This window comes from Typopeltis vanoorti, chromosome 15, assembly GCF_054136105.1.
Source record: "Typopeltis vanoorti isolate ZY-2024b chromosome 15, IOZ_Tvanoo_1.0, whole genome shotgun sequence".
Lineage (NCBI taxonomy): Eukaryota > Metazoa > Arthropoda > Arachnida > Uropygi > Thelyphonidae > Typopeltis > Typopeltis vanoorti.
Window position 1 is genome coordinate 73,616,430 of NC_143563.1, and position 15,612 is coordinate 73,632,041.

The following is a 15,612-nucleotide window of genomic DNA, read 5'->3' on the forward strand; positions in this document are numbered from 1 at the left end:
TTGCACATGAATAATCAGCATTTTGTTTTTTACACACAATATGTGTGCAATATTTTGTGATGCAAAACTTAATTATTAGATAAAAAATAAACCATAGTTTATTTATTAGAAATCATTCATAATAGGTAAACATTTTATTCTCAGTTGTACACTGGTCTCAGTCAGTCTGCAACCTACTGTTGAAAAATATACATCCTATTTGCTTCATACAGTCATAATTTTTTACTGGTCGTAAAATGAGGGGATTGTAAATTGGGGTTTACTATATATATATATATATATATTCAAATTATTTATGCTAAATTAAGTGTTGATTGACTTTTGGATCATGTGTAATTTTATTTCTTCCTATAGTAATTTACTTAATTGCTTATTTATAATATTTTAATTTAATTCATTATAAATGATAAAACTTAAAATTTCATTATTGATCTTAACCATGACCTTAATTATAGTTTGTATCTGTAAAATTGACAGAAGATATTAAAGCACACTCGTTTGCAAAGGACCAAAAAGTAAGTTAATTAAAGAATAATGAAACTGATTAAAGTATATTTATTCTAATATTTTGTACTATTTGGAATTTATGATAATACATAAATTATGTCAGTATGTTCAGTTACTTGCACATTATACTCAATAGCCTGTTATGACCAAGTAACTTAATTTCTTACAATAATATAATGTTTTTTCACATTTCACAAGAATTAGTTTAGTGTAATTAAATATTTGAACACTTGACACAATGAAAATGCTTTTTAATACTATTATTTAAAAAAAAATTCTTATCATGCAAAAACAAGTCAAATACTGGATCATAAAAGTGAGTCTGGCTCCACAGTGAGTTGCCTACTTTCTTGTTTTCATGAATTTTATTCACTCTTGTGATGTCAGAGACTGGTTTGATTTCTTATCCATATATACCTTTTGCGATCAGTCTTGTGGTACCAAACATGCTTCTTTCCATACTAAATTGTGTTCTTTTTTAAAAATTTCTTTTGTATTTAGTGTCCATGTTTCTCAGCCATATGTTTCACACCCAAGCATCGTGCATCTTTTACTTTCCTTCATTGTCCTAAATATATATACAGTCATACCCCAACTTACGCTACCCCTACTTGCACGTATTCCCATCCCGCTTCTCGCATCACCACTAGTCGTATCTTTCTGGCACCGGCCACATTCGCCAGTTTTGTACATGCTGTGAACAAGCACTGACATGTTTTGCTTGGTCTCCATTCATACACTTTATAATCTACAAACCCTGCGATTGTTTAATGTTATGTTGATAAAAATTTTATCGCATAAAAAATAATAATGTCGTCCAAAAGAAGCAAGTCCGATTCTTCTACAGCTAGCAAGAAAAGAAAAACATTGACTTTGGAAACAAAACTAACATTATTAAGGATTTTGAAGTTGGAATGAAAATTTGTGAGCTAGCAAAGAAGTTCGATCTATAGGAATCCACAGTAAGAACAATCATACTGTGGATTACCAATAAAAGAAAGGTTTACAGATTTTGGAGGACATAGATTCTAACGAGGAATGAATTGTAGCCACAAGGCAAGGAATAAAAAAATCATTGGTTTGCTATGAAGAAATTTTGCGTGACAAGAAAAAACATTATGCCATCAGACAAATCTATTAGATTTTATGAAACCATCGACATCGAAATAACTTTCTTTTTTTATGTACGAAAAACTACAATTATGATTATATTTCCTAAAAAATATAGGTGTTTTTGTAAACCTTTGGTTCCAATTAACTAATATTTTGTATGTTTGTATATATAAATTACATGCAAAATTATACCCCGAGTTACGTGAATTCGACTTACTCGCTTTTTATTGGTCCCACCTACCACGTAACTTCGGGGTATGACTGTATAATAATCTACTTGTTCATTTCCATCATTATTGATTTTTATTATTTCTGGTTGGACTTAGCTATTAAACATAGTTTGGGTCTTTTTTAGATTTATCTTTAGGCCAGCTGTTTTGGTGGCAATTTGGAGTTCATGGATATGAGTCTGCAATTCACATGCAGTTGAAGTAAAGATAACTATATCATCTGCAATGCCTAAATGGCTTAAATATCTTCTATTTATCTTCATACTTTTTTTTTTCCAATCAAGAAGTTTGAATCTTTCTTCTAGGCATGCTACGAATAGTTTTGGAGATATTGTCACCTTGTCTTATCTCTCTTGGTATTTCCACAGTAGAGAAGTTTCCATTGAAATGAATTGTTCTGTTGTATTGGTGTATGCTGATTTCATGGTCCTGATATATGACTCCTTCACTTGCTGGTTTCGTAATGCTTTAAATATTGCAAGTTTTTACTGAATCAAAGACTTTCTCATAATGTTCAATAAACTCAAGGAAAATGGTAGTTGATATTCATTACACCACTCAATAATCTGTCGTATGGCTTGAATATGGTCTAGAGTCACACAAAGCCTATGAGCCAAGACTTGTAAACCACCAATAGCAGACTGGTGGGTTGGTAATTCAAGTCTTTTACTTTAGCTTGTCTGTGTATCAGAATAAGAGTGGTCTTTTTCCATGTTCTTGGTACATAATTTTTCTTCAGACATCGGGTAAATAGTTTTGCTAAGATTTTATAGATCATTTCCCCTTTCCATTTTGTGAGCTTTGGATGCTGTGCACATCCTTTGATAGAATCTGGCATTTCAGTTATTGCATAGTTGTCTTCTTCATTTGATTTGTCATCCTGATGAGATACATTGATAAAAATCAGAGACTGAAAAAAGGCATGTTTCCATAATTCCTCTCTGAAACTCAACAGCTGCAGGGAATGTTAAGAGAGTGAAATGAACAAGTTATTCTTGCCATGGAACACTAGAAATTGGTTAGTAGGCATTGGAAGAGATTGAGCAGTACCATTGCTAGAGGAACAGATTTGGCTATTGGCAAAATTAAAGAGACATGCCAGATCTTATATCAACGCAGTGTATTTCACATAATTTGAATTTGGCAGTTTTCAGTTCTATTAAAGATGTTTCCTTTGTTGTAGAAATCGAAACAGCATTAAAAAATATATATATACGCCTTTTACCAGAATTCACCAAAAAGACTGAAAGAATTAGAAATAGCAGCAGCCATGTAACAAACAAATATCCTGAAGTTCAGGTATCTGAATTATGTAAGGTGGATGGATGTCTAAAGAATGTGAGCACTGACAGCACTTGTTAATAACTATTTTGCAATGATAGTGCATTTGGAGGATGTAGGCAATTGAAAGGGGGAGTGATGCCACAACATTACAAGTTTTTATTAAAGAAGATGAAGACATACTGCTTTGCAACAGCAATCCATATTTTAGATTTTTTAACTTGGAATAAATGACTGTCACTGATTTTTCAAAGGGGAAACGTAAACATTAGTTAAACATACCACATGGACAGTATCTTAAATTCCCTGGAAGAAATGAGAGAAGCTCCACAATGTTTTTGAGAGGAAATTTTTAGTTAACATGGATATTGTAAGTGTACATAATGGTATTCGGATAATGCATACAGAGATCTTTTCAAATGTTGAATGGTGGGGGGGGGGAGAAGAAAAAACTAATAGACCAAGGAATAATCTGTTTGATAAAAAGAATTACTAAAAATGAACTAGCAGTTGCCAAAGCTTCCCTAGTATTTGATACATTTCAGGAAACATTTTGATAATGATGACAAACCAGTTTCAATAAATTTGGTTAAAGAGTGCTATGAATTCAGAGTTTTGGGAATGCATTTAAACATACAAGACCTTTTTGAAAGAATAATGAGTAATAAGGAGGTTTCCATTTATCTCAAAACTGCTTGAAATTGTAGTCATTATATCAGCAAGTACATCATCACGTTATCAACATTTTAATCAAATCAATCTAATAAAAGGGAAGTTGAGGTTTCAGTGGATCCTTCCATCCTGAATGATTTATTGATAATGCAAAAAGTAAAAAGGTCTTTGTTCTTGATAAATCAGTTGATAAGTAGCAGTCATGCATTGGCTGAGTAGTTAGCGTATCTGCTCTCCAGCCAAAAGGCTGCAGGTTCAAATCCTGCCGTGGGCATGGATGTTTGTGATTGTCTGTGAAAATACTAGTGGTGGACAGTATATGGCGTCTGTGTAGATGATGCGGTTCGCTGTAGTTGGTGGATTGAGCAGTGGAGATGGAGAGTTGTAGAGTAGGTGCCCTCCCTCAATGAGTCTTTGGACTTCTTGGAGGTGTCATGTAATAATAATTTTTCAAGAGCATGTGGAACTCAGTGGAAGTGGTATTTGCACCCCTCAGTGCTAAGAAAGAGCATTATGGTTCAATTCTAGTTGCCAATTAGAGAAACTTTTCGGCGGCCTGGTTGGCCGAGTAGTTAGTGTATCCGCTCGCCAGCCAAGTTGGTTCGAATCCCACCATGGGCATGGATGTTTGTGATGGTCTGAAAATACCAGTGGTAGTGGGCAGTAGATGCTGTTGGTGTAGCTGGTGGTGATGATGGTAGTTGCAGTTCACTGTAGTTGGTGGATCGAGTGGTGGAGACAAAGAATTGTAGAGTAGATGCCCTCCCTCGATGAGTCTTTGGACTCCTTGGAGGTGTCACATAATAATAATAATGTATAGGGATTTGGGTATTGTCAGTAAGGCTTTTTTTTTTTTTTGGTTAAAAATAAGGCAGAGTCGTGTTTGTTAGCATTGAAATTGACAAGATTATCCAAACACACTGATGAATGTTTTGGAAATCTATTTAAGGTTGTAGTTAAAGAACTCTGAAGATTGCAGTCATTTGTGCTTTGCCAAGTTTGTCAAGTGAAAAGGAATAATGCAATTTTCTGTCATCAGCAAAACTATTGGGTTGATAGTCTGCTGGAGTAGATCATTTATATATAGAAATATGGTGGGTGAGAGAAAGAGAACTGAGCCTTGTAGAACCCCTGCATTAGTTGTATATTTAGAAGATAAGGAACCATCTTATCCGAAGCAAGCATCCAGTTAGAAAGCGGTGGTCCAACTGCAAGTTAAAGGACAGACCAAATGATGGAGGTTTACTTACTTAACAGGCCTTTGTGCTAGACTTGCAACCACTATGGACTTTCTAAACTTTTCCACTATATTTGTCCAGATGTGGGTGACATGAGTGAGTAGATCACCCATTGATTGATAGTGATGGAATCCATACTGGTGGTCATTTATTAGTTGAGAGTCTTCAAGAAAACATAGCAAATGAGTGTTGATAGCTCTTTCCATTACTTTGCAAAGAACTGAAGTAAGAGAAATAGGACAGTAGTTTGGAGGTATAGATTTGTGGCCCTTTTTTAGGGATAGGTTGTGGACTAATTTCCAGACTATAGGGTAGATACCAGTGGAATAAGAGAGTGTAAAAAAGGCAATATAGAATTGGGGTCAACTTTAGAGCACACACACACACGTTTAGGACAATTGGAGGAATGCCACTAGGGCCAGGAGACTTTTTGTTATCTGATTTGAGCAAAAGTTTCATGATCAGTCTGGTGAAAGTTTTTTTGGCTCTTTCTGTGGGTGATGATACAACAGAACCATCAAGATGCAATGTCTTTGGCTAGAGACCAAAATGCATGTCTGGCATTTGAACAGGATGCAGGTTTTCTGCCCTTAGCTCTCTCAAAGTTAATTTTTGATATGTTGGTAATTTTCTTGCACCAGGCTTTGGTATAAGCAGTATAGGTAGATGGAGTTTTGGATGCAAGCCAATTATGCTCGATTCTTCTCTTGCACAGCTTTGACACACACCTGCAGGACAACCAGTGCTTAGATAGGGGACAGGAACTTAAGGTGGAATGGAGAATAAATATCTTCATGCTGATAAGAATTGTTTTGGTGATACATTCAGCACATAGATTTGGGGCAGGTGAACATGTGCATTGCTGTACAGATGATCCCACCTGGCCTTCTTCAATGTCATACAGTGTAAGTGATTAGTGAAAGCTGAAATTAGTAGTGCTGAGGGGAGGGATAGAAATATGAGTTTCTGTTTGGAGAAGTATGAGGTTCTGCAGATTGGAGATGGAAATGGATATTGTTGAGGCTGTATTGATGTGGCGTAGGAAGGTTCTGTGAAATTTGCTGTTAACTTCATGGGTCCCATGTTCTCTATGCAGTAATGGAGTTTCTTTGCTGGTTGGTAGTGGGACTGGATTTTTGCATTAGTACTCCTTTTTTATAATTGATTCTCCATGTGTTATCTCCACTTTGTGATTTTTCTTCCAGTGATTGCCGTAATCTTCTACCTTGCTTCCACTGCACATGAGATCTGGCCAGATTCGTGTATCTGACATGGCAAAAGGTGCCTTCTGACATGTTAATGACAGCAGTTATGAAAACTGATCTGCTCATTTGTGTATCACAACTCACTTTGTGCAATACGCAATTCATTCCATCACTCTGCATGTTCATGGGGCTGAAGTCATGACACTTGACAATTTTCCTGGGATCAAATTGTTTTGCTTGATGTGCTTGCAGATATCATTGTTTAGCATCTGTTTCTGGATGAAGTTCAGTACAATGGTATTGTATTTTTTATTTTCTGCCTCCATAGTGTCTTGGACTGACAAGGCAATGAGTTCACAAAGCTTGCTGGCATTTTCATCAGTAGGAAAGTTAATGTCAAGACATCGATTGTGAATCATTTCAAGTTTTTTTTCCTAATGCATCAATTTTACATTAAAAAAAAACATCAAGTATAACATAGCTATTCTAGGCTGTCTGGTGCACTTTCTGAGATTTAGAATCTTCGCAATTAACATGCATCGACTGGCAACAAAAAAATCACAGTGAAGGCTCTTTTCTTATCTGTAATCCAGCTCATTGTTATGGCACTTCTGAGCTTTAGCTGGCATTTGCTCTTTAGTTCCTTTAGATCTATTGCTGTACTATTTGGAATGCAAAATTGCATAAAAAATGACTTTAAATAGCATAAATTTAGGGAGCATAAAACCTAAGAACACAATCTAGAGTGTCAGGTATGAAGTCATAGAAATTAGCTGTGTTACGGCATACATTTCAAACCCACGTTAAAGGAAAAGATATTTCTGTATAATTATGTGTAATGTATAGTGAGAATTAAAGAATGTATTACTTTGTTTGATTTTTTAATGATACTTGTGACATAATGATTAGAAATATATACACATTTGCACAAGAATAATGTTTAATTTTCCAAATATTTCGTTCTGAATATTACAGACCATCTGCAGTGGCTACATAGGAATAGTTTTAAAAAACTTCATATATCATCATCATCATCATCATCAAATTCCTGCCATGTACCCTCAAGGGGTGTACAGGATATGATAGTACTACATGAAAAAAATTACATCATTATTAATTTCCGATCTACAATTTTCCTCCAAATCAGTCTGTTACTTGTCAAGACTCCAACATTATCAGATCTTATATTTCTATCGTCTAAAGCACTTTGTATCGTATCAATCCACCTATATCTTGGCCTTCCTCTGGGTCGTTTTGCTGCCACCCTGGCAGAGAACACTTGTTTTGCTAATCTTTCTTCGCCCATTCTGTTTAAGTGACCATACCACCTGAGATTAGCTCTGCTAACGCATTCCTGGATGTTGACAATGTCAAGTTCTTTCCTAATATCCTCGTTTTTAATATGATATTGCCATTGATGCCATCTGTTCACGCCTATAATCTTTCTCAGGACTCTCATATCTGTGGTCTCTAGTCTTTGGTCAAGTGTTTTATTCGGACCCAGCTCTCAGATCCATAAGTTAAAACTGGTTTGAACACTGTCTTGTATACAGCTAATTTAGTGTTCCAACTAATTTCTCTCTTATTCCATATGAATTTATTCAATTGACTTCCCACCATACCAGCTTTGCTGATTCTGTTGTCTATTTCTGTATTTAATTTACCATCTTCAGTAAAAATCGTGCCTAAATAGCTGAAATGTTTTACTTGTTCCACAGGTTCTCCATTCACAACACAGTTGACATTTTCAATGATTCTGCCTATTTTCATTGTCTTTGTCTTTTTATTGCTGACCTTCATACCATATCTATTACAACAGCTATTCAATTTAGTCAGAGAATCTTGCAGACTTGTAGCAGATTTATTTAGAAGTATAACATCATCCGCATAAAGCAAAGCGCTGACATTAACATCTCCAATTTTGATATCAGGTTTAATACCACTTTCCTTCATAATGTGATCCATATAGATAATGAATAACAGAGGGGATAATGTACGTCATTGTCTCACACCAGATTTAACATTAAACCATCTTCCTGTACTTCCTTCAATTCTGACTGCTGACTTACAACTCAAATAAAGACTATGTATTGCTTGGTATAATGCCCCATTCACACCATATAAGTGCAGCGTATTGAATAGCTTCTCTCTTGGCACCTTGTCATATGCCTTTTCCAGATCGACAAAACTTAAATACAGATCTTTGTTATATTCCCATGCTTTCTCGACTATTTGTCGTAAAGTGAAGATCTGATCCTGACAGCCTCTATTTGGCCTGAATCCAACATGTTCTTCACCAAGCTTTTCTTCCGCAATTCTTCTCAACCGTTTCTCAAGTATACTTGCATAGATCTTGCCAGGAACACTCAGTAGGGAAATACCTCTGTAATTCTCACATGCAGTTTTATTTCCCTTTTTATATATGGGTACTATGAGAGCTCTACTCCAATCATCGGGAATTCGTCCCTCTGTCCAGGCTTTCTGAACTATGTAGTGCAGCCACTGTAATACTCTTATACCACCATACTTCAGCATTTCTGGTCGAATATCATCTATTCCTGCTGCCTTTCCACATTTCAAGCCTTTGATGGCTTTTTCTACTTCAAGTATGCATATGTATTCCTGACTGCATGCCTGGTCAGTGTTTTTTACCACTGTGCTGTCATCACTGCTTGTTTCATTTAGCAGTTTTTCAAAGTAATTACTCCATACTTCAAGGATATCTTTTTCTCCCGTTTTCATGTCACCTTTATCATCTCTAATTCCTTTTACAGCACTCTTTCCTCCATTCTTAAGTTTCTTCAACAATCTCCAGAATATTTTGCCACCTTCTTGATATTTATTTTCTATATTCTTGCCAAAGTCCTCCCATGACTTTTGTTTAGCTAGTTTTACACAGTGTTTAGCATTCTTGCATTTATCTCTATATTCTCTAAGAGCAAAAGCTGACTTATTTGCCAGGAACTTTTGGTATGCTTTCTTCTTTTCCTTCACTGCCTCTTTAACTTCCTGTATCCACCAGGGAGTTCTGATTTTTTTATCCTTACAGACAACCTCACCACATGCCTCTCTGGCAGAATCAATCAATGTTTTCTTCAGAGTTTGCCACTGAATCTCCAAGGTTTGATTCCTGTTCTCAAACTCTTTCATTTTTTCTTCAATAAGCTTTGTGTATTTTAGTCTACAGTTCACATCTGAGAGCTGCTCAACTTTTATTCGCTTTAAAACTTTCTTACATGTTATTCTTTTCAATATGAAATTCAATTTTATCCTGCTCAAGACTAAATAGTAATCACTTCCAATTTCAAATCCTCTGTACACTCTGGTGTCCTGCACCAGGGAGAAAACATCACTATCAACAATAACATAGTCAATGAGACTTTTCTTATTCCTAGCCTCTTCTCTCCATGTGAATTTGTGCACATTTTTATGTTGGAACATGGTGTTAGTAATGACCATCCATGTCCTGAGCAGAAATCCAACAGATATTTGCCATTATTATTAGCTTTGCTCTTTTCTCCAAATTTTCCCAAAATATTTTTGTATGTCTCACAATCATTTCCTACTCTGCTATTTAGATCCCCAACAAGGACCAATTTTTCATTGTGTCAGTTGCTTTTTCTAAAGCCTCAAAAAATTCGTCCACTTCTACCTTAGTAGAACCTTCTGTGGGACCATAGGCACAAATAAGTCTCATTGTCCAGTTCCCCATTCTCATATTTGCCCACATCACTCTATTTGAGACTGCCTGCCATTCAAGAAGATTAGCCTCGTATTTTGTGTTGAATACTATGGCTACTCCTTCTTTTCCTTGATTGTCATTGCCTGAATATAACATTTTGTATTTATTGCTCAGAAAGAGCTCACCAGTTTTGGTCTTTTTTGTTTCAATCACCCCTATTACGTCGATCTGGTACTTATCTAATTCCTCAACTAGCTCCATTTCTTTGCCATTCAGGCTTCTTACGTTGATAGTACCGATCTTTAACTCTGGTGATGTTGAGTTGGAGTTTATTTTCAGATTTGTTCCAGTAGCTGACTTTTCGCTGTTCGCCCTGGTTCCCTGGCGAAAACAACGGGGGCCTTGTTTAACTGGGCGACGCCCCAGCCGGCATGAAATTTTGTCATGTTGTACCATCATTCTATATTTTGGTTTAACCAATAAGAATACAATTTGGTCGGCTAAATCCCAAATTACCAGCCCATCCTCGTTCGTTCAGTATCCAAGTAGATACCCAACAGGGTGCACCACGAGAAGGTGAGGATTGGACATTAGGTCAGAAGCCCTGGTCGGTTCTCCGCATTCCTTTATAATCTTAAATAACATTAGACTAACATAGGAAATTTATAATAAAAAAAAATTAATGCGTTATCCTGATTAAACTTTCCGAAATTTTTGATATAGATATACAGTCATTACGATTCAATTAGGACGTTGAAGTAAGGCCTCCACACTTTCTTTAAATAAACGTTCAAATTTGTAGCGACATCTGTGTAGGAGGAGAGTCTTGGACCAAAGGATGTTGTGGCTTGTTTCTAATCCATGCTGAGCTAATCCAGATTTCTCAGGTTTGTTGTGTTGAATTGATGAATGATGCTCTTGAATTCTTTTTTCTATAGAATGTCCAGTTTGTCCAAAGTAGGAAAGATTACAATTACAAGGAACTTGATACACACCAGGTAGAGACAAGGTTGAGCATTTATCTTTAGATGAAGGAAAATGGATGGATAATTTGTTAATAGGTGTATAAGTGGCTGTTAAATCATATTTCTTCAGAATTCTTGAAATTGGTTCTGAAATCCTGGAAATGTAAGGAATTGGAACTCAACGTATTGAATCTTTGCTGTTCTGTGTTGGATTGTAAGAATCGAAAAGATGTTGTGTACTCTTTTTAGAGAAGCCATTTAGTTTTATGTGATGTTTGATAGTTGAAAGTTCTTTCTGTAATAAATGAGAAGTTGAACAGTTAGTTTTGGCTCGTCGGATTAAACATTTTATGATTCCTGTTTTTTGACAAGGATGATGAGCAGATTCTTTGAGAATATAACGACCTGTGAAAGTTGGTTTTCTGTAAACTGTTGTTGTAAAAATACCAGAAGGTGAACGGATGAGAAGGACATCTAAAAAAGATAACTTGTTGTCTTTTTCAATCTCCATGGTAAACTTTATACGAGGATGTAAGAAATTGATACTGCTTAAAAGGGAAGGTAAAGAGTCTGTTGTGAGACCATACAGCAAAGATGTCGTCTATTTAAAGAAAGTGTGGAGGCCTTACTTCAACGTCCTAACTTGAATCGTAATGACTGTATATCTGTATCAAAAATTTGGGAAAGTTTAATCAGGATAACACATTAATTTTTTTTTTTTTTTTTTTTTTTTGTAAATTTCCTATATTAGTCTAATGTTATTTAAGATTATTATATGAATTTCTGAATTAATATCTTTAATTATGACTTTAAAAATGTTTACTCTTCTAATACTTAGCGATATGACATCACACGGCTCGTTCTATGTGTGAATGATCAATTATTCATATTCCACTTTGTTTTTTAAAACTATTCCTATGTAGCCACTGAAGATGGTCTGTAATATTCAGACTGAAATATTTGGCAAATTAAACATTATTCTTGTGCAAACGTGTATATATTTCTAATTACTTTGTTTGGTCATAATTTTTAGATTTGTAAAACATCACATATCAATATTTATATAAATAGACAAAAAATTTATATAAATTTCGTGGCTATTAGATTTAAGACGTATTTTCGGTGCCCTGATGATGATGATCTCAAAAAGTATACATGTGGCATGGCTAATAATGGTTTACATATTGACTTGACTGGAACTTTGGTGATTTCAAAAGCTTAAATTTATATTAGATTCTAAAGCTATGTTTGTACATGTAAAAGGAGATCATGGAAGTATTCACTGACTGCTCTTATTGCAATAATCGTTTGGATGAAAATTCACCTGTTGTGACTGGTTCTAAGTTGAATGTTATTAATTTTTCACTTCTTATTTAACAGAAATATTCACCAGGTATAACTTCCAAATTTGAAGGATTAATTCCAATTAATAAAAGAACTAGAGCACTTTGAAGATAGGACAAAACTCCATAAAAATTTTTTTTTTTTTATCACCTCTGTAAATACCTTGGCAGATTGCATTGTTTAACCAGTTCTGATCAGATTTGGATGCTGAAAATTCCTTTAGAATTTCACTGCAGTCAGACAGGTGTGTGTCGGTGGGGGGGGGTGGGGTGTCACTTCTATTGCAGATACCTCTGCAGGTCACATTGTTCAACTAGGTTTGGAATATAATTGTTTCTTACATTCTTCTGCATGGCTGCATATTTCAGCCCATGGTCTAAAATGAAATATTTGGGGTTCCTTTGCTGACATCTCTATAGTTTGCATTGTTCAGATATTTTTAACCAAATTTGGAATATAGTTTCTTATGGTGCTTTAAATCCTCTGGAAAATTCAGCACAATTAAACTGAATTGGAAGGGGGGGGGGTAGGTGCTTCTTACTCAGACACTTCTGCATGTCACCACATTCCGTTCTTTTCAAAGAAATCTGGAATACATAGTTGTTTCATCTATTCTTTCAGGCTCCTTGACAATTTCAGCATAAATGGACTAGAATAGATGTTTGGTTGCAAAGGAAGAAGAAGAAAGTAAAATACCACAGAAGTCTGTTGTCATTCGACTGATTTTAGTCCATTTTCTCATCTGCTTTCAACTTCATCAAAAAAAATTCATGTGTAAAAAAAGCAGGCCAGTGATGTATATTCACCTCAAATTTAATGTTACCAACAGGTAGTACTTAAATCATATCAGTAAAGTAGATGCTTTTAAATTGACTCAACTCTCTACTTTCTCAGACTTATCTCTCTCTCTGCTACAAATGAGATGTATTTTATGAGAGAAATATTTGCACTTAGTATGTTAGCTAACAACAAGCAAAACCAAGGGACAAAAATTTTTGATTAGTGCTAAGTTAACTGTATACAGTGTATTATGCAAAGAAAATTAATAGTAAGTATTGTTTTTTGTGCATTTCAGATTTTTATTGATCCTGCAAAGCTTTTGCCTATACAAAGGTTTTTGCCTGGAGCTCCTCAAAGTAGAGGTCGTGGTCGAGGTAAGATTTATCTGAATAGTTGAGAAAGGGAAGTAGCAGCATCCTCGATGCCATAAATTGCTAGTAGCGCAAATCTGAAACTTCATGTTTGGTGTGTAAATGCATCCATTATATGGAGTATGAGGTCACTCTCATAAACAGAACTGAATATCCGAGCAGTAAGTGAGTGTTATTATGAGCCATATATGATCCAGAAAAACTCCAGCAAAAACAACATAACAAGATGATGCTGATTGTTGTCCATGGCTGTGAAAATGTTTTTCTTTAGCAGCAGCAGTAGTCACTGCATGCTATTATCTCTGATTTCTTCAGTGTCACCTGTGAGTCTCCTAAATTATGTTGCAAACAGTTGTTTGTTTGGCACTGCCCTTTGTATTGTAATACATGAGATATCTGTACTGGCAAAACTGAGGAAAAGGGGATGGGAGTGACAGAAGAAAATGAAAGACCTTCTGAGCAGTCTTCTACATAAAACCAGAATCTTATGCATTATAGAGTGATCCCCTATGTGAATTTTCAGAAACAAATGAAATTTTCACTCTTGCATGTAAAGAAGATTATCCAGATAATGCTGGTTGGTGATTATATTGAAGCAATGCAAAGTGTAAATACAGAAGAATACATTCAGCTTTGACTATGATGAACTCATTTGGAGCAGAGTATAATTTGTTATACTGGAAGATTTGCTCTATTGAATTTCCCTTTAGAATAACATTGTTGCTGTGCAGCTTGGCTTGGACCTTTCAGTAGCCTGTGTAGTGGTTAGTGGTTGCTGTAGTGAGAATTGATTGTATTAAAAAAAAAGAAAGAAACCATTGTTGCTGCTGCTTCCTTAATTTTTGCATAATATTTTAACATGCTAAAATATTTAATGTTTTTACTGCTAATTTAAAATGCTAGGCAAGCATATGAAAAAGTAATTTGATTTTCTCTTTTTTTTTAAAAAAGTATGTGCACAGTCAAACTTTTCTATGAATAGTACTCCTAAGTCTTTTATAACTAAGAAAGAAATATGCAGTGGCAATAGAGAAGTTGAACATTTATTTCAGTATCTCTGAATGTTGGTTTATAAAACAGAAAATAATGGGAAATTCAAATGCAACTGGTTATAATTGTTTGTATAACAATGGTTATCTTTTAGGCAAATGCACAGTACTACCAGGTTAAAAGTAGAACACTTCTAGGAAGTAGAAAATTGAAAACATTTAAAGGTTGGGGGGAGGGTTGTTCTCTGCAGTAAAAAATTATGAGTTCCTAACTTGACCTGCTGAAAGCTGGTCTCTGAACAGTAATATATAACTTATAAATTCCTATGTTGGACCAACATGGAGTATTTATGTTAATCATAATATTCTTTAGGATAATTCCAAATTGCTATTACGAAACATCTTCAATTATGAATGTATATTCAAAGAAAGCTGCACAGTCTTATTACAGCCTTCAAATTAGTGAAGGAATTTTACTAGATTAATACAGAAGGGATTATATAAAGAGTAGATAGTGAGATGGAAAGAACAAGAGGCCATCCCTGGAAATTATATAAAGATGTGAGGAGTAGAATTTTTACATGGAGAATAGTTGGTGAGTGGAATGCATTATCAATGTAGGAAGGATATCAAAAATTTTAAAGTTCAATATGATAGCCTTGTTGCTAGTTATCCCATGATGAGTCTACTGACTCCATAGAGATTACTGTAATAATAATAACACACACAAACTGTGTGTGTGTGTGTGTGTGCATGCATGCATTTTAAATGATAGCCATTATTAAGAAAGTAGCTATATCAGTTTGAATTTTCCATTGTTCTCTTAAATTATGACATTCTGAAATACTTAAAATGAACTGTCTGTTGTTCAGTTTTATTGATGGTCATATGTTTCTTTCAGTACAGTTCTTTATTGGAACTCATTTCAGCATTCAAAATGCATTTTAAAATAAAATAAAATAAAAAATCATTCAAAAAGTTCAATTTTTGGATGGTCACATGTTTCTTTCAATACCAGTTTATTGGAACTCGCATTTCAGCATTCAAAATGCATTGTGCTATCATATGGGTCAGAAATCAACCTGTCTCTGAATCTGAACTCCAAAAAAAAAAAAAAAAAATAAGCCCAATATTGGTCCTGATTGAATGTAAACTGGGTTTGGGCATGCAAAAATGACTGAGAGTTCAATGTTAATAAATGTAAGGTCATGGGTGTGATTAGATATCCAGTGTTG

The 15,612-nt window shown here is 34.9% G+C and overlaps 1 protein-coding gene across 1 annotated transcript in view; it reads left to right on the forward strand.

The window, feature by feature from the left end:
- LOC150098888 (uncharacterized) overlaps positions 1–15,612 on the forward strand; it is a 70,168-nt gene that overhangs the window by 42,028 nt on the left and 12,528 nt on the right. Inside the window, exons 4-5 of the mRNA XM_090405768.1 lie at positions 456–515; positions 13,313–13,391. Of these exons, the coding sequence (XP_090261894.1) occupies positions 456–515; positions 13,313–13,391 (139 nt within the window). The remainder of the gene's footprint in view (positions 1–455; positions 516–13,312; positions 13,392–15,612) is intronic.